The 26,047-nt window shown below is 38.3% G+C and overlaps 1 protein-coding gene across 6 annotated transcripts; it reads left to right on the top strand.

Moving 5' to 3' along the window:
- The first annotated feature begins 414 nt into the window (after positions 1-414).
- Positions 415-21,480, top strand: LOC128483779 (protein unc-93 homolog A-like). Of its 6 annotated transcripts, XR_008351102.1 has the most exons (11): positions 415-672; positions 8,364-8,528; positions 10,138-10,319; positions 11,632-11,861; positions 13,110-13,244; positions 13,855-14,069; positions 15,089-15,224; positions 16,209-16,340; positions 18,799-18,911; positions 19,157-19,270; positions 20,412-20,546. XR_008351102.1 is itself a non-coding variant. In XM_053460071.1 (10 exons), exons 2-9 carry the CDS (start codon positions 8,442-8,444, stop codon positions 18,834-18,836), a joined length of 1,155 nt encoding a protein of 384 aa, XP_053316046.1. In that variant the 5' UTR covers positions 415-672; positions 8,364-8,441; the 3' UTR covers positions 18,837-18,847; positions 19,157-19,627. The 6 variants fall into 6 exon arrangements, 4 of the variants coding, with proteins under 4 accessions (XP_053316046.1, XP_053316044.1, XP_053316047.1 ...); XR_008351101.1 differs by lacking the exon at positions 20,412-20,546 and having other exon boundaries at positions 19,157-19,627; XM_053460071.1 differs by lacking the exon at positions 20,412-20,546 and having other exon boundaries at positions 18,799-18,847; positions 19,157-19,627.
- The last annotated feature ends 4,567 nt before the right edge of the window (positions 21,481-26,047 follow it).

Here is a 26,047-nt window from a genome sequence, read left to right on the forward strand (position 1 = left end):
ATATATATATATATATATATATATATATATATATATATATACACACACACATTTTCTATATATTTATTACTTGTATGAATTGCCTTTAGCAATCCTTAAATGACTCCCAGTACTCATACACTGAAGTATATATATTCAGTGTTTGTTTGTTTTCTATATGAGCATGGATGTGTAATAGTGTTTGTGTATATGTAAAGAATTTAAATTATATGCCTCCGGGGCCCGGTCACGACTGGGTTAATTAGTTAAGGATAGTTATATAACTTGTGACTTAGGCATCAACACATACAGATCACTGTGCTGAATAGATAAGAAACGCCCAAACACATAAAAACAACATGGTAGAGGACCTCTGTTTAAAGTGCCCGGCCAGCACCATAAGATAGAGGTGCCAGCCTGCGTCACAGAACAGAAGCCACCTAGAGATACCACCATGACGTAAAGACACTCGCCCCTGGAAGATTCGGGAAAGTCCCCACAACGGCTTTAAAAACCCACGGCTGCGACCACAAACTTTGAAGCCTCACCTGCAGTGTTTGCGAGACGAGCACGGACAGCCCAGGACAGATCCAGGGATCCTTGCATCCGAAAAAAGGGACTGTTCTGAGGGATTTCCCAGTCCCTGCTGAGTTGCGAGTTAATCAGCTAGAGGAGTGATAACTACTTGGCTTGGTGATGTATTACTGTATTGACATTTGAGACTACAGCATTGATCGCTTAACCCGTTTTACACACACACATATATACATACATACACATAGGTTGACATACATAGCTATTTTCTATCTGCTGTAGTAAGAGTTCTGTATTAAAGTTTTGCTTGATCAAATTGCTGTGTGTTGTGCTGTCATTCTGTATCCTCAACACATACAAATTCATAGCATACAGAAGGAAAACAGTTTTTAAAATGAGCATACTAATACTATCATTTGGTTGTTAATCCCAGAATACATATGGTGTGGACATTTTACATTACCCTTCCTTAATGCCTTTTAGGCCCTTATCTATAAGGTTCCTTAAGAAAAAAAAAAACTAAAGGCTATGAAGTATTCTATAAACAAAGTATATTGCTTATGCAGCTAATACTATGTATATCTAATTATAGATACCGTACATCAATCTCTAGTTGCAGATATTACCTTCATAAGCTGTATTCCTAATAATTACCTCAGCTGCCCTGTTACCCTGAATGATAGCAACACTTTGTTTTATGTTCTAGGCTCTTGCTTAATTTATTGCAAACCAGTGAATCTAAAGAATCATAAAATGCTATAGTACCCTGAACTTTGTCAACATTTGGACATGTACTTTAGGAACTATATGGTAGAAGTGGAACAATATATAGTATTGTTTTCAACATACAATTTTACATGTTTCATTTGCATAATAGAGTGTGTTGCTGTCATTGGAGATACAGAAACTCTAAAGATTTTCAATTCAACTGTTTTTTCTATTTTTGGTCCAAAGTCAAGCTAGTCCATCAGTTAGGAAATATAAATAGGTTACACCCTATACATTTGGACCTTTGCTTGCCCTGAGCTATTTTCCATGCAGGAGATGTGTTTGGACGAATACACTATATGACAAGTATGTGGAAACCTGACATCACAGCTATGTGAGTTAATTGGACATCCCATTCTAAAACCATGGGCATTAAACTGTAGCAAACACTAGACTTGTGCATTCGTCTTCAGGCGAACGCGAAAACGAAGAGTGCGTTTTCGTGTTCGTTCCGAAGACATGAAGAAGAGAAGATAGTGGCGGTAAAACATAGGCCAAGACTAAGACACACAACACTAAGAATCTTCGTGATCATCTTTGTCTACTATTCTCCCTGGTCCCTTCCCCATCTAGCCTACCTTATCTTCGCGGCATCGCAGGAGTTGACGGAAGCGGAAATCCGTAGGTTCGCTGCCAGGGGTTAAAGGGCAGTGCAAGTGAGCCTATTGGTCGCCTGCAGGGACCTCCTCTGGCATCAACCAATTGCAGGTGACCAATAGGCTCACTCGCACGGCCTTTTTAACTCCTGACAGCGAACCTATGGATTTCCGCTGACTTGCATGGCCCCTTAACTCCCTAAGGTGCAACCTGACCACTGGTCTCCCTGCTGCAACAGTTAAAAGTCTGTACGAATGACCAATAAAGTCGCTTGTACGAACATTTAACTGATAGAGCCGGGAGACCAGTGGCCTCTGCCGGTCAAGTTACGGCACCAATAGAGTCGCTCGTACAGACTTTTAAAATCCTAATGCAGCAACTTGTCCGGCAGAGACCACTGGTCTCCCTGCTCCATTGGTTGATGGCAGACGAGCCCCCTGCTGGCGACCAATAGAGTTGCTCATATTGACATTTAAACTCCTGGCGCCAGAGCTGCTGCGTAGTCCATACCACGTTAACCCCGTATTAACCCCTTATACAAAACCGAAAAAAACAAACATGAAGAATGTCCACGAATATTCGCCAGAAGAGAAGACAGGAACGGGCAAATATTCAAAACATTTTTTCCTGAAGACGAACACGAAGACCTCCCTGGTGCCCAAGTCTAATGAACACCCCTCCCTTTGCAGTTTAAACAGCCTCAAATCTTCTGGGAATGCATTCCACATGATTTTGGAGTGCGTCTGTGGGAATGTGTGCCTATTAAACTTAAGGAATACTTGTGAGGTCAGACACTGATGTTGGACAAGACCTTGCTTTGTACACAGGGACACAGTCATGCTGGAACAGGAAATAGCCAAACTGGTGCCACACAGCTGGAATGTCTTTGTATGCTGTAGCATTAACATTACTGGAACAAAGAGGCCTAGCACAATCCCTGAAGAACAGCCCCAAACCATTATGCCTCCTTTACCCAACATTACGGTAGACATTATGCATTCTGGTAGGTAGTGTTCTCCTGGCATCTGTCAAACTCTGATTGGTCCATCAGACTTCCATTTTACAAATTTTAAAATAGCACATTTCAACCACAAGCTTATCAGTTTATGTGTAATAACCACAGCTATACTAAATGTCTACGAAAACCTTTTTTAAAAATTTAAACAGTACACACATTATTGGAAAGTTTCGTGGGTGAAGCAATCTTGTTTTTTTTTTACATACACAGTATGTTATTATCCAAAATGTTGATTGTTATTTTTATTGTAATCCTAATAAAGAGCATCACTGATATCCATTACAGATGTGCTGCATATGCATAGAGATGGCACACTTTTAGAATACAAAAGATTCATAAAAAAAATATTCATACAATTACCTATATGTATACGGTATATTTCATGCTTTCAATCAAATACAAAGTAGCAGTGAACGATTTTCAAACTACATTTAAAAGAACTTATGATGGACAAAGAACTATTGGCTGGGCCTAGGATGTGCGATTGTAGGGTAGAAACAGAAGCCATCTCTCTCGCATTATACACTTTGCCTGCAAGACACACTGCAGCTACACCTACCCAGATCTGTTCACTCCCCAAAACACTCAACCTTTTTAAACAACGAATTTAGCAAGAAATGTATGAAATAGGAATTTAGTTTGTCAATATAAGCTAATAAAGTATGTGTTGTTGACAAGTCAGATTTTAATTATGAGTTACATATTGTTAAGGTGAGAGCAGCATTTTGAGATGAATTGTGCATGGTGGATCATGCGCTCATTTTTTTGCCACATGTTTCTCAAAAGTGAGAATGCGTCCCTCTCAAAGCCCTCCCTGCATTCCTTACAGCATACACAGACTGTAAAGAATTTGTTTTCTGCATATATGTTTAGACACTGACTTTCAGCTGACTGGCTCTTTTGAAATCTGTGGGTGGAAGCAACAAATATTCAAGTACTTAAAAAACTCCTAGCCAAGTTTCGGAATTGCTTAACCTTAACTGACACTGCAATTTTCCCTGGAATCAGTCAAACTTCCTGGTCTAGCATTTGAACATGTCCAGTCTTGTAAGTGTTTATATTTATTTGATTATATTCTATCTATACCTGGAACTGTTGTTTAAATACAAAGGGGTATTTAAAGGGGTTTAAAAAAGAGGGGCGTTTTTTTTTTTTTTAAATAGAGAAATGTTATGATGAGGCAGGGAAGATTTCCCGGAAGGCCGTCTCCACTGGGGCCAGTGAAGCTGCAGGAGCAGCTGATGGCTGCGGTCGTGGGCACACATATAAAAGCAAGCAGCCTCGCTTTTACCCTGGAGTCACGTCTACCAGACAGCGCTATATGATATCATATCAGGTGCACACGGTTACCCCACGGAAAAAAGCGAGGCTGCTCACACAGTGTGGGCGCTCCAGAAAGAAAGCTGCGGATGAGGTAAGGGAGTGGGTGAGCTACTCAGTGGGAGGGTAATGGAGGGTGTATGTATGAATGTATATAGACATGAGTGTATGTGAGCATGAATGTGTAAATGTGTAGGCGTTTGCATGTATGGGCATGGATTTTGGGTGCCAAGGTGGCACAGGCAGGCTGTTTGGGGGCAAGGATGGCACAGGCAAGCTGTTAAGCAAAGATGGAACAGGCAGGCTGTTTTGGGGCACTGACACAATATTTGGTGGCAAAGATAGAATAGACAATTTGGGGGCACAGGCAAGCTGTTTAGGGGCACTGACAAGCTGTTTGGGGCAAAGATGGCACATGCAGGTGGTTTGCAGGCACTAACAAGCTGCTTGGAGCAAAGATGACAGACATATTTGAGGCTATGACGGCAAATATGGAACTGACAAACAGTTTGGGGGTAATGATGGCACAGAAAAGCTGTTTGGGGCTAAGCTAGCGCAGACATGCTGTTTGGGGGCTAAACTGGCACAGAGATGCTGTTTGGGGGCTAAGGTCATACAGACAAGCTGTTTTGGGGCAAAGGTGATACTCAAAATCGTTTGGGGACAAAGGACACTAAATTGTTAATGTCTGGTTTTGTATGTACTGTGAATATTTTTTATTTCATAGTAAATCATTCATTTATTAAGTTCCTGCTTTTGTCTGGTATAAGAACCACATTTTCCTTGAAGAGGAAGTGTGCATTTGTGACAGCATTCTTAATATATTTTAAAATTCTGCGGTTGTCACTATTCTAAACAAAAAATATTGGGTCTAGAATGCAACATATGTAGTGTGCCCAAAAATTTTCAGGGCTAGTTTTAATTCTCAGCCTCCCCTTTATTATAGGGAAGTGTCAGAAACAAAATTGTAAGGAATCTGACATGGTAAAGACTAATACAGTGAAGGAGTAAAATGGCCAGACTAGATGCGTCCAACGGTACTCATCTGCCACCAGATAATATGTTTTAATGTTTGGAGTTTTCAGATTGAATTTACTGTGCTGAAATATATTTTCAAGATCTTTTCATGTTAATCAGGACTATTTTCCTAAGCTATTTTATTATTTGATCTGAAATGTACAATGGTTGGTCATTTTAATTTTTGGAAGCAAACCCCCAATTTTGAAGCTCCAAACCACAATTGGACAATGAACTGGAGGCAAAAACCCAGGAGGTCAGTGCAGAATGGCATTGGTCAAGGCTGATCATCTGATCTGCCTAACCAGCACATGATCCCCACTGCATGGACAGTGTCATGATTAACTCATATAATGTAGTGGATGCATGGAATGGTAACCCAGCAGAGGTGGTTCGTTTCTTTGTTTAAGCATTCAATGAGTTAATCTGATGTTGATTTAATGTGTTTCTTTGTGAATGCCCTCTGTATCTGTTCTGGCAAGAGGTGTCATCTTCCCAAAGGACCCCTGTGGTGATTCATGGCCTAACTGATAAGGATCCTGAGTTATAGGAATTCCATTCCTATCTTAAGTGGGGGGGTTTCCATCACCTTTACCCCACCATAACTTATTGGCACATCAAAGATGGGAACCAATCATGTGGTCAGAGGGGTGTTTTCTTGCAAAAGAGCCTGATTTAGGGACAATGCAGCGACCTCAAAGCAGAACTCCATGATATACTCTGATCGGAACAACATCATAAGAAACCATCTGGACTTAATGAGTTCCCACAGGCCTGCTTATTGGAGAAACTCGTGAGTGAGGGTCCTGTGTTTAAGTCCCATTATTTTTCTTTTGTATGTCTTGTTTTTTGTAATTGTGGCACTGTGTAATCTTTGTCTTTTTGTTATTAAAATATTCATAATCCAAGTCTGTCTTTGGGCTCTAGTATCGATATCCACAAACCCTAAGAGAGGATAACACGTTACCGTATTGTTATTAAGTTTTACAGGATATATATGTATGTTGTTTGCCCGGGGTGGGTTGATATATATATATATATAGAGATAAAGGTTCTAATTAGGATTTCTCACGAATCCAGTATCGAAATCGTGAGTGGTGGCAGACTACCTGGGGGGATACAGGCAGGATTTGGGGGTTAATTTGGTATAATTTATGCCTTTTTAATGGATGAAGTTAGTAAATCCAGAGGCCTGGTGCTATTAACCCCTTCATGCCCACGCCCTCCACACAGTCACGGCTTGGCAAGTAGTCCTGACCGTGACAGACAGTACCTGAAGGGTAAAATAGATTTTGTTTATGAATATTTGTGTAAATGTTGGGATTGAAATGTGTCCGGGTTAATCGGATTTGTTTAACAAAACTTGATTTTAACAGGGGTAAATGAAAGCTAATTTAAGACTATGTACATTAAGTTCACTGGAACCCAATCATATTCATGTTTGGAGGTAATATAAGGAGGGTGCTAGAAAAGAGGACAAGGTGCAAATAACTACACTTTCTGACACATCGTTTCACATTTAGTTTTGCACAGCATTGCCAAAAATTGTATCAGCAATACATGAGTAAAACAATTCACTATCTTACTAAATTAGTGCCAATAAAAGTATACTGATGACTGCACAAAACACATTTATGTTGAAAGGAAATTACAAACAAAAATTATTTGAAATCGTATAGATTAAAATATAGCGCTTAAATTAAAGACCTGGAAATAATTGTGTGCTACTTAGTACACAGAGAAAATCCTGACACCGATAGGGTGGATAGGATGGACTTAACCCCCATGCCAAGGAGGATGAGTACACATGCTGTAAAATACATCTTATGGGGCATAGGTATTCCAGATCACTTTGCCATTTTACCATATCTCTTAGGTTTAGGGTTGCCATTTACGACTATGCATTTGTTCAGCTGTGATTTTCCCCATGTTTCTCATTTTGGGTTCCCTTGCAATCAATGGATTGTTTTTTTTTTGTCCTAAAAAGCAGGACTTTTTTTGAAACAGTTTTGATTTATATAGACTATCATTTAGTATGAAAAAGTGGGGAAAAAAACTAATTTGTTTACAGTTTTACTGAAACGAACAATTGTTACTAACTACAACCAAGTAAACCAAACTTAGTTATTACCTAATGTACGCTATTCATATTAACAAATGGAAATTAAATTAATTAAAGTTAAAATTCTCCACTAACTAAACTTACCTGCACAGCTTACTTACTAGCTAAAGTAACCCTACCCCTAGCATTCCCTATTAAGTAACCCTAATACTAACGCAACTTACTAATGTAAAAAAAATAACAAAATGACCCACTAACTCCAATTAATCTGATTATTTAAATATAATAAAATAATATTAAATGAATAATAACAATCATTAATTCAAATTGTAAATACAAGGTCAATGATGACATTGAAACGTTATATACTAAAATAACTAAATATCTAGGAAGTCTAAATGCCAATGGAGGCATAGGCCCTGAAAAACATAAGAACTAATAAATCTATTGGGATCAAACACATGGAAAAGGAGGAAGCATTGTCATACTCTCATCCTCTTACTTAAGCACTTTGAATCATTCTTCCACATTTTTCTTTAGTGTAGGGCTACCTGCTTCAGTGAAATGGTGTAGGTAGCAACCACTTGTATGTGGTAGTGCCAGCCTGGTACTTACCATAGAAATTCTTACATTTAGTCCAATAGCGGGGGACAGAGGAGCTCTGATGCAATTAAGCCAGCTCTTGTGTTGTGCTGTCACACTGGACCTGTGCACCATCATGTTACCCAGCAATCACCTTACAGCGCAACCACAGGCCTCAAAATACCCTGGAGCCCCATGGCTGACTTATTTATTTGCTGACTTTCAAAATCAATGCATGTTTAGGCTTCACACCTGTTTAGGCTGGGTTAATGTAAAAGCCAGACACTCAAGTTTAGTTATGTATTTTAATTGAAGTCATACAAATATAGTATAAGCTGATAAAATTCCTAATCATTGAACTTTTGTCCATTATTGCTGTGCAGCAAGTGAATGATTGACAGTTTTGAATATCCCTGATCTTTCCAAGTTTATTAAAGTCCAGTGTAATCTACACCTGGCTAACAAAACACCTTTTTCTTATTACAGAGAGTATGAAGATCCTAGAGACGTTTTTATGAAAACATTTAGGATTTAACACAGAGCAACTTCAACACTCCTCCAAAAATGGACCATTATCTAAAAAACATTATCGTTGTGTCATTTGGATTCTTGCTTTTGTTCACAGCTTTTGGAGGGCTTCAGAGTTTGCAGGTAAGTGCACATACCTTTTAACAACTTTAACATGCAAATAAAAATGTATTTATACCAAAACGTTTTAATCGATGTATTGATGATATATATATATATATATATATATATATATATATATATAATATATATATACAATGTAGTAATTTATTTTTAAAAAGAGTATTTAATTTAGCCAAGCTAAGTATAATGCATGCAGTTTAAAAACAAAAGATAACGATTTACACTTTATACAAATAACACAAGGAAGATTACCAGATTACATATCTGTATGTAGTAGTCTGGCCATCTTACAGTCGGTCTTAAAAACTCTGGAGCAGTTTAGTCTTCCCATCCTAGAGCTATTCTACCTCTGAGAGTGGCCACTGTTTCTCCCTTAATAACCGACTACCTCTTTTAACCAACTGTGTATTCCCCAATCACATAGAAATTATGTTTGCTCCTGGTTTGCAGTTCCATGTTACCTGGATCTCTCTGCCAAAGCTGTAGCTCTATCTCCCAGTACTCATACACTGAAGTATATATATACTCAGTGCTTGTTTTTTTTCTATATGTTCTTCTTACCGTAAATATTGGTGGAGTATTATCACACCATACATGTCTAGATATCCCTTTTTTCTAAATTCTAGGTTTGCAGAACCTGGTGCTCATTTTTTTTCCAATTAATGGGGGAGACTTCTACCAATTATTGGTAGAAGAACAGATAGATCTCTTTTGGAGCATAGATTGCCTTGCTCCTCAGTAGTGCTCAAACTTACAGAAAGTTAAAATGATTAACGTAAATTTGTTATAGAGGTTTCATTGTTATTTAACACAGCCCCCCACTCGTGCACACACATATACACTCAAACCTAGTACGCTAATAACTTTTCTACTTTAGTTTGGAATTTTCTACCACTCTTCTTTCTACGGCCCCAATTTTCTGAGGGACATCTTATTATTGTTTAGGTTAACAGGTGTAGGTTTTTGGGAGGACTTAACTCATGTATGAGAGACAAGCTCCAACCTATAAATTAGTGTAAATTACACTGAATATGGTGAGGTGATGCTGTTTAAGCAATTCTGTACATATTCTTACCAAAACAGTTCAGGATGGTAATAATTTAAAGGATACCCGTCCAATCCCTGACAGTGTGTTAAATGGCTCTCCAAGGCAATATCAGGTGGCGGGGTAGTTAAGTACATTGGGCAAGTACTGTATATTATAAGGAATAAAGCTACGTTTGCCACATCTTGTATTAACAAGCATTAGAGATTAATATAGTATGTATATTTTGAATCAGCAAAAACCAGATGGTTAAAAGCATACCAGATGATTCTATAGATACTATAAGCGATTATAAAACAAAAACAAAATCCAGAGAGCAGAGAATGACGCCCTACTTTTACCTAAATCCAAACTAAGCCAAAGACCGAGAATTATTCCAGCCCCACCTTCCTTTATTTTGTTTCTGATTAGTGTCATCACTGATACTTAATACTATGAGTAGCAGTTCTAGTACACTAATCCTAAATGATATTTATTCATATATATATATATATATATATATATATAGCAGGAACATCTCCTATATTTATCATAAATCAATTGTGATTATCATTCTTTTCACAGAGTAGCCTCAATGCTGATGAAGGCTTGGGTGTTGCTTCACTGAGTATAATTTACGGAGCTCTCATTATATCGTCAGTGTTCATCCCTTCAATTGTGATCAAGAAAATTGGATGCAAATGGACGATTGTTGCTTCAATGTGCTGCTATATAACTTATTCCATTGGAAACTTCTATGCAAGCTGGTAATACTTCTTATCATTTATATTAAGGAAGTGTTTTTATTACCTACCAAAAGCAGTTTTGGTATCTTATTAAATACACACACAAAACACGTGCTAACAAATGTTATCTTCATAATTACATACTACTACTACTACTACTACTAATAATAATGATATAGTAACTATATCCAATAGCTACGCTGGTAAATATATAAAGGGGCAACTTATTTTACATATATTATATTATATTTTACATATGTACTAAAGTGCCCCTCTTTAGTGCATAATGTTCATAGCATTTCATGGCCAAGATCTCCTATATATAACTACTGCATACTCCTTATACATTTATCCATCAAAAGTTAGTCATACAAATTTACAGCTAAATATGGCAGACATTAGTCAACTGCGGATTATGTTTTTAGGTTTGTCGTGTGTTTTGAATTAGTTGCAACATCACTCAACATAGATTTTAATATGCTATCGGTAGACCTATAATTTGTAACCACATGGTGTCACTATGTTACTGCGTTGCAAATGATTGCAAACGGATTTGTGGATTTCAAGAAAAATGCAGAAAGTCTGCAAGCAACACAAATGGCACTGTATATATGATAAATGTAAGACTTGTGACAAGGGAAGGTGATATAACTTCTATTTACACATAAATACAAATCTAGGAAAAAATAGACTTCATTCAAATTCATACAAATTTTAACTTTAACAAAATTTGCCAATTTTAGTTCATTTGTACGAACGTCTGAAAATGAGCTTTCAAATTTTCAATTGCATTTTGTTTGTTTTTTCCCACTCTCTCACTAACACTCTCTCACGCTGTCTCACTCTTTTAGGCTCACTCTCAGGGTCTCCCTGCCTTCTCCACCAACCACTTATGTATTCCCATCTTCTTTTTTTACACATCGCTTCTTGTCTTGCCTCTTCTTGGTCTTCTGTATTCTTTCTTCTGCCTTCTTGCATGGTCTACTTCTCCCTTCTATCCTATACTGGCAAAGTGGGGCTACTACCCCTGTATCATGTATTTTAGCAAAATGAACCTGTTTAGGGGGAAAAACAGCAGTGACCATACTTCAAAAAGTTAGCATTTATAAGCATCATTTTCCAATTTTTACCCAAAGGTACTGTCACATTTTTGCAATTAAATCAAAATTGATGGATAGAATGGTCACTGAAAATAGCCACTCACTCAGAGGATATCATATGAAAGTTTAGTAAAACATGATTATTGTTATGACTGAATTATGTTTTTAGAGGGAAGGAATGAACCCAGTTTAATTAAATCCATGTATTTTGAAGCTGACTTTTCATTTTTCAGGTACACACTCATTCCAACATCTATGATTCTGGGATTTGGTGGAGCCCCTTTGTGGGCTGCAAAATGCACATATCTTACAGTTAGTGGAAATCGATATGCAGAGAAGGCAGGCAAGGTTGGAAAAGATATTGTCAATCAATATTTTGGGCTTTTCTTTCTTATATTTCAATCATCCGGTGTATGGGGGAATCTGATATCTTCCTTAATATTTGGACAGACACCAACTTCAGGTAAGAGATACATCAAGGATTCTGCAAATTAAAATATCAGTACAGATGTTTTCCCCTTTGTTATAATCTAGACAAGATCATCTTATGAGTAGTTTGTAACTCTTTGAGAATACAGTAATAATTGAATGTTAATGTATATATATATAGCTACACTATATGGACCAAACTCACCCAACCATGGCTTTATAGACCTTGCTTTGTGAAATGGGGGACATATCCCTAAATACATGACCTCAACCCCATCAAACACCTTTGGGATGAACTGGAACGGAGATTGAGAGACAGGTTTTCTCGTCCAACATCAGTGCCTGACCTCACAAATGCTCGACTGGATGAATGGGCAAAAGTTCCCACAAAAACACTCCAAAATCTTGTGGAAAGCCTTCCCCAAAAGCTGCAAGGGGGGGGGGCTACATTTTAATATCTGTGTATTTAGAAGGCAATGTCATAAAAGTCCCGGTGTTATGGTTAAGTGTCCCAATACTTTTGTCCATATAGTGTATTTTCACTTGGTTCTACTTCATATCCATACCTGGGGACTCTCTGGGTGAGTTTCTTTTATCTCTGGGCACACCTTAAAACATTAATACAGAAGAAGAAGGAGAAGATGGCACTGCAAGTTTACAATCTATTAGGAGATTAAAGGTCTACTTAGGTGAGGATAAGTCAGTGGCGTGGAGGTCTTAAAGGTTATGAGAACAGTTTTTCTCAGAATGCAGGTTGTGAGTTTTAGGAGGATAGATTGTATATACTTTTCTGAACAGGTGGGTTTGGTTTTTATTGAGTGATTATAGAATAGTAGGAGGGTATGACAAAATGAGGTAGGGAATTCCAGAGAACAGTTACAGCATGGATAAACTCCTAGCCATTGGCACTGGCCACTTCCTGCCTACTCTCCACCCACTTCTCCATCCACTCCTCTATATCTGTCTAGCCCTGCCCCTCCAGAAGAGGAAGTTCTATGTGTAGTCCACGCTGGGAAGTTCCGGGGTAGACAATTGTGGAATTATACTAGAAATCTGCTTTTCCAACAAGGGTATCATTTCCAAATTTCCCTTTTTTATTCCACCTAAGCCCACCTAAGCTGCCATCACTCAATCGTTCCCTATATTCCACCCTAAACACACTAGAAGTGTTGGTCTATGAAATGAAATAAATGTTAATAATTTCATCATCTAATACATACTTCCTCATAGTGAATGTGAATTTCTGTATTGTTAAATTAATTATTGTTACTTCTATAAATAGGATACAATGCAAGTACTTCAAGCTATGATCACTGTGGGGCAAATGATTGTCCATATTTAAATATCACTAATGAAACCACCACCACAACACAGCCAGCAAAGAGCTTAATATATACCCTTTTGGGAGTATACACAGGTAAGACATTACTACTAAATTCCCATTAAATGTACCTACTTATTGGAGCCTTTCATTGGTTGTTACAATTAGATATTATTATTTATTGTGTTATGTAGTGACATCATATTCTGCAACACTGTACAATGCGTAATCAGGACAAACATTTAAACTAGCATGGTTCTGAAGTTAAGTCTCTATTGCTTACCCAGATTAGCTTTTGAAAGAAAGACGCATTAATGTAATTCTCTAAATTATTTCATTACTTGTATAATGATAGTTAATGGCATACAGTGAGAAATAAAGGAACACTGTTACTGTATAAGGGTGTAACTACTACTACTTATATGGAATGACTTCATACATCTGTACTACCCTATCTTGTAGAAATAAGGATAAAACCAAAACAAGAATCACATACCTAATGATCATAAGATTGAACTTTATCTTACTGTCTGATTCTCCAAATACTTCTGATTAAAATGAATGAACCTTTTACACGATTGACAAAAACCTAGTTAAGATCAAGTAAACTAGGCACATGCTTCTTCTGTACATAATTCCTTATCCTTCAGTAAATGTGAGATCTGAGCAAGTTATTGCTAACCAATCTCTGTCTTCCCATTGGCAGGCAGTGGACTACTAGCTGTAGCGCTTATCTCTATTTTCCTGGATAACATTGATTTAAAAAGGGAAAATGAGAAGGATGGCTCTGAGGAAGAGCCTTTTTGGAAAAAAATCTTGGCAACTATAAGGCATCTCCGGGACAAGCGTCAGTGTCTTCTCATCCCGCTAACCATGTTCAGTGGATTTGAACAGGGATTTCTTGCTGGAGACTACACAAAGGTTTTAACGATTATAAACAATCAATCAATTTCAATATTGCACGTACTTGTATTATGATATATAACTTTAAGTGGAGCAAAAACTACAATTAAAAATGACCTTATTTTATTTTTTTTGCAAATTGCTTGTGGCTAGTAAAAAAATCCTTTTAATGCTACTACCATAGAACGATAACATGCATCAGCCACATGTATGACATATACTTCTTGGTTCTTCAAGATATGGCAAGCAGTTTCATTATTGAGATGGTCATACCTGAGAACAAGTTTTCATAGTCTGAGACTCACCTTTCATTATTCTACTCTAATTTAATTTCCAAATCCAAAAATTGTATTCCTATGGACCATTTGGTTGCTACTATTAATTAGTCATTACAATTATTTGTTTGTGATAGGATGTTAAAGGGTCTTTTTTATAAATTTCCCAGGTGTGTAGATTAGTTTCTATAAAATAAACAGGTATAATTCTGCCTTGGTGCAGGTATAAAATGCATATTAAGATTAAAGATGAAATGTTTCTGCATCTAAATATACAATACGCAAAGCCAGAAGTAAGGTGAGGCCTACTATCAAGCTGTCTCCAAATCCGAAGTCATGCTCCAGTGCTTTTCCTTTAATTTTGGCTAGAAAAGAAAGGCTGCATGACAGATCTAAAGCAATTAAGGGAGACATGTTACCTAGTTTCCCAATGTTTTTTTTGACATTTTTACAAATTTTTATATTAACTATTGTATTTTTCACCGCACTCATCTATCCTTGAAGCAGGCCATTATTGATTGATTTATATAGAGCCATGCTTTTTAACATCTGGAAGTTATGTGATTTACACCCATTTATTATGTTTCTATTACTCTACATTATTATTATAATTATTCTCCCTCTGTTTCTTTTGTTATTATATAAAAGAATTTGCCAAACAATTTTACATGTGTTTGTAATATGTGTTATTCTCCATACTTGACTGAGCAGTGTTTTTCCTACTAGATCTTTTTATTTTATAATATTTCTTCTATTTCCCAGTCCTATGTTACCTGCACCCTAGGGATACATTTTGTCGGCTATGTGATGATTTGTTTTGCTGCCACCGATGCCGTTTGTTCGCTGCTGTTTGGAAAACTTTCTCAATACACGGGAAGAGTATTTCTTTTTTATTTTGGTAAGGATATATATGTCATGCTCGCTGGATCTCTGTCACTTCACCATAGTATTTAAAACACAATAACATTTACAACACAATAATACTGCTTTCCCATTCATGCTTCTGCTCCATATCACTCACCAATCACCCCTTCCTTCTAAAAGTGATCTATAGCCATCCTTCTTTATTGCTACTGCAACTGTTCTGTAGAAATATCTTCCTTGAAGCAAAAGGTAATTTATAAGCTTCCAGAGGCCCATCTAATATTAACAATCTAAATTCACTAAACTTAACAACTATATTACTAACGCTAAATGTTATCTTACCACCTGACCATCATCTTAAGTCGATTAGTTCCAATTTTGTTTGAACCAGAAGCCATCTTACACTTCCGTTACCTCTCATTTCATCTCTTCTAGACTGTATATTCACACAAATTGACAACTCTACTCATAATTATGATTGTTAGATTTAAGTGGGGCTCTGTCTGACTCAGGGCAGCTTATATTTAAATGGGGCCCTAGGCCTTACATAGGGCAGCACCTGGTGTCCCACCTGATTTAATCTTTTTCATGCTCATACCTGGGAACTTTTGGGCTCTGGCTACCCAGTCCCACTGACGTCGGTGGGTGGTTCTGCTGACATTGGTGGTGGTCCCGCAGGGAAAAATGGGTGGGGAGTGTCAGGACCCAGACGAAACCCAGAGAGTTCCCAAGTATGCCCATACTTTCTCTGTGCTGAGTACCTATCAATGACATCATATCCCAGCACCCCTCAAAGACACAAGGCTCATGGGAAGAGATACGACACAGCTTCTAGCAAGGCAGATCTCTTATCTCCTCGACCCAGTGAGCAGCAGTACATCAGGGAACCAGATCAATTCAATAGAGTGATTTGCCCCTATAATGTTATCCCCTAACTCTGCTTTTGTACAAGTGTTTTCTTATTTGAAAATATATATTGAATTTGTACTAACTGTAGTTTGTCTCATTATGTCTGTAGCTGCTGTTACAAATGTGGCATGCATTATAACAATGCTTTTGTGGAGACCTCACCCAGATCAACTTGCTGTATTCTTTGTATTACCTGCATTGTGGGGCATGGCAGATGCTGTCTGGCAGACACAAACTAATGGTAAGCATTATGGTATATTTAACTTGGTACTCATAATCAAATTAAGGCACCCAAATCAGAGCCAATATTTGTTTTCATACCCACATACTGAACAATAGACTTGACAATAGGCTTGACCCCTTGAAGCCAAATGTAGCAAGGAATATATTATTTGAAGACAAATAATTGTGATAACTGGAAGATCAGATACACTCCTTGTAACCAGCACATTGAGCAGCAGCTTTTTGAATAGTCTGAAAAGGGTGATACCCTGGTAATGCAGCACAGGGGCTATTTGGTCTAATTAACTCCACTCTTCTATGAGTGTGTTAAGACCACTTTTCAAGGTTTCTACAAGCATCACATCTTATATCTAACCTCCATGGTTAAAAAAACCAATCAATTAAAAAACAATATAAGTAAGGGGTTGAATTCGTAAGTGTGGCTGACAACGGACACTGGGAATGTGGTGCTAGTTCACCAGAAGGTTTTTAGATTCCAGAAATTATAAAATTATCAAAACAGAGAGAGCATAGAAAAGTGAAGAAATTAATAAAAAGAAACAGGATCATGACACAGGATTGAGAGAGGAATGGTATCACTTTAAATATTTGGTTGATCAGTATAATTGGATACAGGTGTCTGAATACTTACAAGATTAAGGAGAAGCCTTGGGACTGAATAAACAAAACACTTTGATCAGTTAACCTAAACCATGGATCAAAAACAAAGAAAAATGTAGCTTGCAATCAAGCCTGGAATAAATCCCAGCAGCTTCTTCCACTTCTGAAGGAATGAACTGGTGCACCTTTGTTACTTTAAACATATTGCAATGAGTCAAATTGTTTAAACAAATTATAAAAATGAAGACTTGCCCAAGTATTCCTTGATCAATGGAAGCCAAGTGGCAGATCTTTGGTTCTGAAGCTAGCATCCATGATGATGATGGATAGTTACCAATGGTTTATGCCTGCTCCAGTCTGTCACTGAGGAGCTTTGAAAAAAGTGTGCATCTTATATTTTCTATTCTTGCATCTCCAGGCGACGATTCTTTGATAGAAAAAAAGTGATCATTGAAATGAAATCTGTTGGTTGAATCCCAGTGATGTGGGCCTACTGAGCTCATGTAGGAAGCAAACATTTGCGAAAGCCATGGGGAGTAACAGCAGTAGTTTGTATAACTGGCTTAAAGATAGTTTAGTAATGCTTCTTGAACCCAATCCAACTCAAACACTGTGCTCTTGTTTACAGTTTTGGGCTTTATCACCTTTAGTCTGGATAAGTTAAGTTTGACTTGCGTGGTACCCACCACTCGTGCTTTTAACCCTTTAAGTGGCAACCTTGTATGTGATACCTGGTTGGCAAAGTGGGGCCAACAACATAACTCATACATGGTTGCACTTCATCTTCTCAACTACCACAAAACAGATTAAATCAATTTAAACTGTGCCCTGTGTGCTTCCTTGTAGTGCAGGGCAGCGCAAAAGTATTTTTATGATGCACAGTCACAAAATAGAGTGATTGTGAAGCAGTAACCCTTCCTGTGTCAGATTGCATCACTACTGCTAAAGGCAGCTTCAGTGACACAATCTAACCTGTTAAAACACTGCCCTACATGAAGGGAAGCACTTCCCTTGTATTGCAGGGCAGTGCTCATGTCTATGTGTGCTGCACAATCACTCCATAAAATTTAGGCCACTGATTATTGATAGATCTCACTGATCAATGTTAGTGGCCTAACCTTGTCAGTTACACGTGACCTGCATGGCAATTACACATTTTTATTTATTTATTTTAAATTACAATTTCCTTAACCTACTAAATTGTTATCTAATCATTGATTAGTGCCCCTTTAGGTCATTGATCAATCTCACCGATCAATTGCCAGTGATCCTAATCCGATCATCATCCCTATCAGTAACATTAACCCAGCCATAACATATAACCAGACTTTTCACTATCCACTAACAGTGCCCCAACTCTACCCCTTATACTATCTCCCAACTGCTATATATATAAACACAGCTGTTTTGTTAGTTATTTGTATGCTAGTTGGTTCTAACACATAAAAATGTCCCCCTGACAAGGAACTCATGTGTGCAAGAAAAAATGAGGGACTTGAGTATGCAGCACTCATCCTGATTTGTGCACAGAAAGTGATGGGGGAAAAAACGCTCAAAATCATGTGTTCCTGTTAGATTTGTGGTTGCAGTGATCCACTAAGAAAGGTAAGTGGGGTCTCACCCCCTCAGGTTATGTGCTTTCAGGGAATATATGTTTTATGGGGGATTAAGGGTAGTCTGCCCCAAAATCACGTGGTGTGCATTCCTGGTTCTGCTGTAAAAAGTTGAAACCACTTTGCACTCCGATGATTTGGTGGTCTCTTGTGACTGTGTGATATTGACATACCACATGTATGTGGTACCTATGTGCTCAGAAGTCACAGTTTATTTTTTTTGCATTTTCCTTTGTGTTCCAGGTAGCCAGTGTACAAAATCCACCCCAAAATGTGCCTGACGTGTAAAAAGGTACAGAAAACCTACAATTCTGTGTTCCTGTTAGATTTGAGGTTGCACTGGGGAATCTACAAAGGTAATTTGGATGTCTTTAAAATCTCCACGGTGTGTACATTTAGGGAATATATAATTTACGGGGTTATTTGGTACTTAGCAGTAGTTATGCCTACAAAATCAAGAGGTATGCATTTTTAGTTCACCCCTTTATTTCAGCTTGAAACCACTTTGTGCACTCATGATTTGGGGATCTCTCATGGCCATTATGTGGTATCTATGTGCTTAGGAGATATGGGAGATTAATGTTTTTGTGTCTTTTCCCAGGTAGTCCAGCATGCAGCATCCATCCTCACATATGTCTGGAACATAAAAAAGTTGATCAAAAAAACCTCTGTTCTTGAAAGATTTGTGGTTGCTGTCACATTGAAAAATATAGAGGTGCACAAATTTTGTTTCAACCATTAGACTTTCTTGGCTCAAAAACGATTGCGCACTCATGATTTAGGGGCTCGCTGTAACCATGCAACTATGTAATAGTATGCACATTTGGTATTGTGTTATTCAGGAGACTTTACCGATTCATTTAAAAAAATAAAATTATTTCATTAAAATAATATTTAAGAGATACATAATCTGAAGTTTTTTTTCTTTTTTTTTTTCTTGCACAACAAAGTGTTTTGAATCACTGGGTTAATGAGACAAACGATAAACTTGTGATTGTATTATTGCCCTTGATATTAAAGTTCAGGAAACATATACTTTTGTTATTTCACACCAATTTGACCATGGAATTTATCACTTGTACCATTTTTATTAAAAATCATAAAATAAGATGTGTTATTACCAATTTTAAGTACATTTTTTATAAGATAAACTAGTATGAAAATATGTAATTTTTGGAATTGTACGTCAGACTTCATATCTTGTCCCACTATGCACATTTCACCACAAATCAGCTATGAATGAAAGGCTTGACTTCTGCAGAAAAAAACAATGTATAGTTTTCCATGGATAAACTGAAAACTTTTCCTAGGAATTACAGTTAAATGATAGGATACAAAAAGCCTTGACAATGTCCTGTTCTCCCAGAGGGAAATCTGTTGAGACATCCAACACTCATATGGTAAATGGTGGTGGTAAAGTGAGCTCTTGTTGGAAAATTATGAATTGTCATTCTGGATCAAAATGGTGGATTGAATTGTAGGAAGTTTCCGTAGGTTTATGTGAAATGAAATTTGATAATGATGAATAAAAACCTGCATGTTCAGATATGTCTAAACACATTGAAGGTAAATCCCATAGAAAAGGGTAAATGATCTCAACCACTTAAAACTACTGTGACTCAAGAAGGGTCCCTGATATTAAACGTGTGTGAATTATTTCCGTTAATGTGAAGAAGCTAATACAGCCCCCACACACACATACTTAATTTTCTATGGTATTTTTAATATGTTTGCCTAAGAAAACCTAAATTAACACATAGTAAAGCCACAAGACTGAAGAGTAATAGCTTTAATCTGACTATAAACAAATTGTCTCTGCAAACATCTAATATTAAAAACAACTTTTTTTATTACAGCCCTCTATGGAGTTTTATTTGATGACCACAAAGAAGCTGCTTTCGCCAACTATCGCCTTTGGGAGTCTTTGGGATTTGTCATTGCCTACGGCTACAGTACATTCTTATGTGTGTCTGTGAAACTCTATATTTTACTTGCCGTGCTGATCGTTTCCATGGTGCTTTATGAATGTGTTGAATTAATCGAACTTAAAAAAACTCCCCAAACTGACATGCAAAGTGATAATAATGGTTCTCTATACAAGCAGACACATGTGTAAAGACCTTTTTGTAATCTTTATCTAGATTAACGAAAATAAAGGCCTGGATTCTAAACATTACAACAGCTTTAAGTAGTTTTGGAAATACTTAAATATTATAATGTTTAATATTTTTTTATGAAATTGCATTTTGCAAGATAGAGTCCAACAATGTATTTTTAAAAAAATGAAGGGAATTAAATTACTTAGCAGCTTTTAAAACATTGTAGCCCCACCATATTTGAATGTGCCCTTGAGATACACAAAAATGATACAGAGAATGCCATGATTCAATCAAGATACTCTGACTTATTGCTTATAATGGCACCCATGAGTGTTACAGATGCATCACAATGCAAGTTTCTGCACCTACATATATAAAAATATAAATAAACATTCCAAATTCATAGTTGACTGGCAAAAACAGCATTACACAGACTGTATGCGTGATTTTATTTTATTTGCTTTTCTCGAAAGTCCATTAAGAGAAAAAAAAAAAAATATGAAATTAGGGGCCCAAAATTAAAAGTCTAAATCTAGGCTTTCTGCTATAAACTGTATGACAAAGAAGTGGATAAAAAGTTATTAAATAATAACAGATGAAACAGTTAAATTGTGTTCTAAGGGGACAATGGTTTGATTGTTATTTTTCCTTTTTTACTCTCTTCTTTTTAGCATTTTTGGTATCATATACACATGTAAATTTTATTGGATAAGAAAATTGTTATTAGACCATCTTTATCTTCGTTTTGTAAATCTGAATGCACTCAAATAGAGATATTGTACAAATATACAATATTGACAATAAATGTACTTGTTTTATTAATCTACTTTTGTATTTGACTCACTTCCCACACATACATTAATGTACACATGTCTTGCACATGTATTCCTTACACACACATGCATACTCTACCATGTACTTTTGTTAGTATTTAAGCTAAGGCGGGACTTGCCACTGTTGCCACGGCATGGTGATCACTACCAATTTACTTCCTTCTCAACAATTCTACCAGCCCATGTAGGCATTTTGCTTCAGAGAGTGTCATTAGCTGACACTGCTTGTACAAAATTTCATTCTGTCATTGCCTTGGTCACCTAACAGATTGTCCGTTTATGTAAAGGCGAGATTCTTACACAAAACCCTTAATCCAGACACTAATAAAACCATTTTTGCAGCTTTAGCAAAAGTTATCGAACCAGGGAACCACAAATCTCTGGGATTCCATAATTTCTAGATTAAATTAAAGTGGATATTCAAGCAAATATACATTATATGGACAAAAGTATTACCATTACATCAATAGAGACTTTTATGATATTGCATTCTAAATATATAGACATTAATATGTACTTGTTCCCCCTTTGCAGCTATAACAGCTTCTTTTGTGAAGGATTTTGACAAGATTTTGGAGTGTTTCTGTATGACTTTTTGCCCATTCATCTAGTATAGCATTTGTGAGGTCAGGCACTGATGTTGGAGGAGAAGGCCTGGCTCGCATTCTCCGTTTCAGTTCATCCCAAAGATGTTTGATGGAGTTGAGGTCAGGGCTCTGTGTAGGTCAGTCAATGTCTTTATGGACCTTGCTTTGTGCACTGGGGCACAGTCATGCTGGTACAGAAAAGGGCCTTCCTCAAACTGTTCCCACAAAGTTGGTAGCATATCATTGTCCAAAATGTCTTGTTATGCTGAACCATTATGACTTGCCTTCCCTGGAAGTAAGAGGCCTAGTCTAACCCCTGAAAAACAGCCCCATACCATTATCCCTCCTCCACCAAACTTTACAGTTGGCAAAATGCAACCATAACCATCACTGTTTTTGTAACTGTTGACTGATATCTGACCTGCTGGACGTGTGCGTCAATGGGCAAGGAGCAGTTTTTCCTCATTGCTCCTTTCACTAATTTGAAATCAAAATTTGCTAACGCAAGTTAGTCAAGATCCTCTTAATTCCGGTCAACATTGAGCTGCGCACTGCAAGAACAGTGAGGAACTATCAGTGGTGCAATCACTGTCTAGAAGCAGTTACACAGCGTATAATTTCTAATGTACAAAATATTTTCCTTTGACATTCTACGGCCACTGTTAAAATAACTTTGGCTTCTTCAAAGTTATTTCAAAAGTGCAGTAGAAATATGAAAAGTCTCTCCCTATGTATTTCTGCGTACAGTATGCTTATTCATATAGACATGTTCATTAACATTATAAATAATATTTTCTAATGGGTCACCAGCATACTTTTGTGAAGTGTTATTATGTTTTATTATGCACTCAGCTCAGTGCATATTTAGTACTCTGAAATTACAGAGTCAACATAATGATTACAGGGCAGCTGATCCTATAACAACTTGAAATACATTTAAAATCTACTCTCCATGATTCTCTTGACAGTTATACATTTATAGTAGAATGCCACTTTCTCTAACTACCAAAAAAGCTATAGTACACTAAACGTTGCACACTAGTAAAAATTCTTTAAAATATTTTTCTAAACTATAAAACATGTATATACATATAAAACTAACTTAATCCATGCAGTTCACAACATACCTTTCTTAAATATTAACACAGTCCAGGCCCACAAGTCCTTGAATTAGCAGTATATGATATAAATGTTAAGTATGGGTTACAGTGTGCCCTTTGATCTGTATGTTCCATGAAGTTCACTTCATGGGAAATTCTACTGAAATAATTTCTGGGAAGTTATACATGGAAAAAAGTAGTTGCACTTTTATAACAATCTCAACCAGGCATTTTTGAAAATCTTAATAAAATAAATAAAATGTTATTAAATGTAAATCTATATGCAAATTACTCTAATAAAGCAACCCTCATCTTTTGTTATACCCATCAATGACAGGTGTAGCCTGGGGGGCAAGTCTAGTCAAGTGGCCCGTTGCGCCACCGAATCAGCCCACCATCCATGCCCATCTTTTCCTGATTTTGTAATGCTTATTGATGTTATGTGATGGGATTGGGAGTAATCAGTACACTTTAAAAAAGTCATCATACATGCCTGAAGCCACAATTTAATGCCACTAATCCTTTTTAATAAAATATGCAGATTGAAATAGAGTAAATAACACAAAACCTTTACTTTTCCTCTCACTGATTTCTGGGCCTTGAAAGTGTTGTCCTCAGAAGTGACAACAAATTCAGGAGGGCGTTTTATCTCTGGATAAGTAAAAAATAAATTTGTTCAATTTATTCTTACAGAAAGTGCCAGGAAACAGATGACCAAATACACACCAGGACAGGCTCTGCCACACCGACACCCATACACACACACGCACACCAGGACAGGCTCTGCCACACCAACACCCAAACACACACAGGACAGGCTCTGCCACACCGACAGCCAAACACATACACCAGGACAGGCTCTGCAACACCGACACACCAAACACACACACCAGGACAGGCTCTGCAACACTGGCACCCAAACATACACCAAGACAGGCTCTGCCACACCGACACCCAAACACATACCAGGACAGGCTCTGCCACACTGACACCCAAACACACACACCAGGACAGGCTCTGCCACACCGATACCCAACCCCCCCAGGACAGGCTCTGCAACACTGGCACCCAAACATACATCAAGACAGGCTCTGCCACACTGACACCCAAACACATACCAGGACAGGCTCTGCCACACAGACACCCAAACACATACCAGCACAGGCTCTGCCCATACCAGGGTAGGCTCTGTAACACTGACACAACAAACACACACACCAGTACAGGCTCTGCCACACCGACACCCAAACACACACACACACCAGGACAGGTTTTGCCACGCCAACACCCGAACACACACACCAGGACAGGCTCTGCCACACCGACAGCCAAACACACAACAGGACAGGCTCCGCAACACCGACACCCAAACACACACCAAGACACTCTGCCACACTGACACCCAAACACACACCAGGGCAGGCTCTGCCACACTGACACTCAAACACACACACCAGGACAGGCTCTGCCACACCGACAGCCAAACACACACACACCAAGACAGGCTCTGCCACATCCTTGTATATTGCCCCATGTTGTGAATTTATGCCCCAAGCCAGCCCTCTTTGTGAATGTATGCACCCAAAACCCTTGTGTATTGATTTATGTGATGTCCCCAGGCAGCCCCCCCTCCCTTGTGTATTGATGCCCCCTTTTGTAATGGTTAATGTACCCTTGTGTATTGATTTATGTGATGCCTCAATCACCGTTATGTACTTATACCCCCAGCCACCCCCTTTTTGTATTTAATTGTTGTCCCAAGGCAGCCCCCTCTTTGAATATGGATCTCCTTATACCTATCACCAAAACAATGTTTTTAATACTTCCTTTTTTGCTGCCTTCCTTCCCTGCAGGCTGCTCTCCTCCAACGTTTTCTAGCTGTCACGAGGAGCTGTTCCGTGTGAGCCCGCCCCCTTGAGCAGCACGTAGCATCTTCAAAGTGGCAGGACGAAGAGCTTCTGCCACTGAGGCACTGAGCGGCATGGTGCAGGCACGCAGGCCGGCGTGTCTTATGGACGCTTTAAAACTCGCAGCCACATCAGCTGCAGTGGCATCTTGGTGTGCCGGCCCATGTACTGGCTGGCCCACCGCTGGTGCTGCGGGCTCTTGCCCCGCATTACAGACGGCCCTGGCACAGCAGAATCGTCCACCTCAGTGGGCGGCCGCTTAACTTACATTCAGGGCGGCCTGGGGGTTAATTGCCCCCCGGCCCAGTCCGCCCCTGTGTGTAGCCTCTACTCGGCTACGTCATGCCCAATACCCCCAAATAAAACATACAAACACTTCATGGGTTATTTACAAGATTATTGCCATGTAATTTATAAACATAAACAATTGTGTCATGAAAAATTACACCAAAACTTAACTATATGGACAAAATTATTGGGACGTCTGATCATTACTTCAATATAGACTTTAGACCGGCTCCTATCCCTAACTGAACTACACGCCAACTCAGCCAGCCAGACACCCAAGAGCCAGTCCTATACCTCTGCAGGGGAAGGGGAGCTATCCTGCCTACTACCACTAGAGCTACCCCTGAAGACTGACAGTCAACTACCACCTCTGCCCGGAAACTTTCGGAAACTTTCACAATTAGCCACACTCCCTAGCGGTACCAGACCTAGAAGTCAGCCTAGAAGATCCCTGTGCCCCTTCTCCTGCAGAGCACTCTCAGGATGGACTCCTTGTTCTTTAACAAGCTGAGGAAGCACAACCCTGCTGCAGATCCACCTACACCACCCCAGCCTCCTGCTTCCTTGTGTGCTAAAAGGGGGGGCACCATCCTGCCAGTTGAAACTTCTCCTCTCTGCAGACCTCCTAGTGCTCCATGCTTGTACTGTGGACGTAAAGGGGGCCTAGTTGAACGGACG

Source organism: Spea bombifrons, chromosome 3 (genome assembly GCF_027358695.1).
Source record: "Spea bombifrons isolate aSpeBom1 chromosome 3, aSpeBom1.2.pri, whole genome shotgun sequence".
Lineage (NCBI taxonomy): Eukaryota > Metazoa > Chordata > Amphibia > Anura > Pelobatidae > Spea > Spea bombifrons.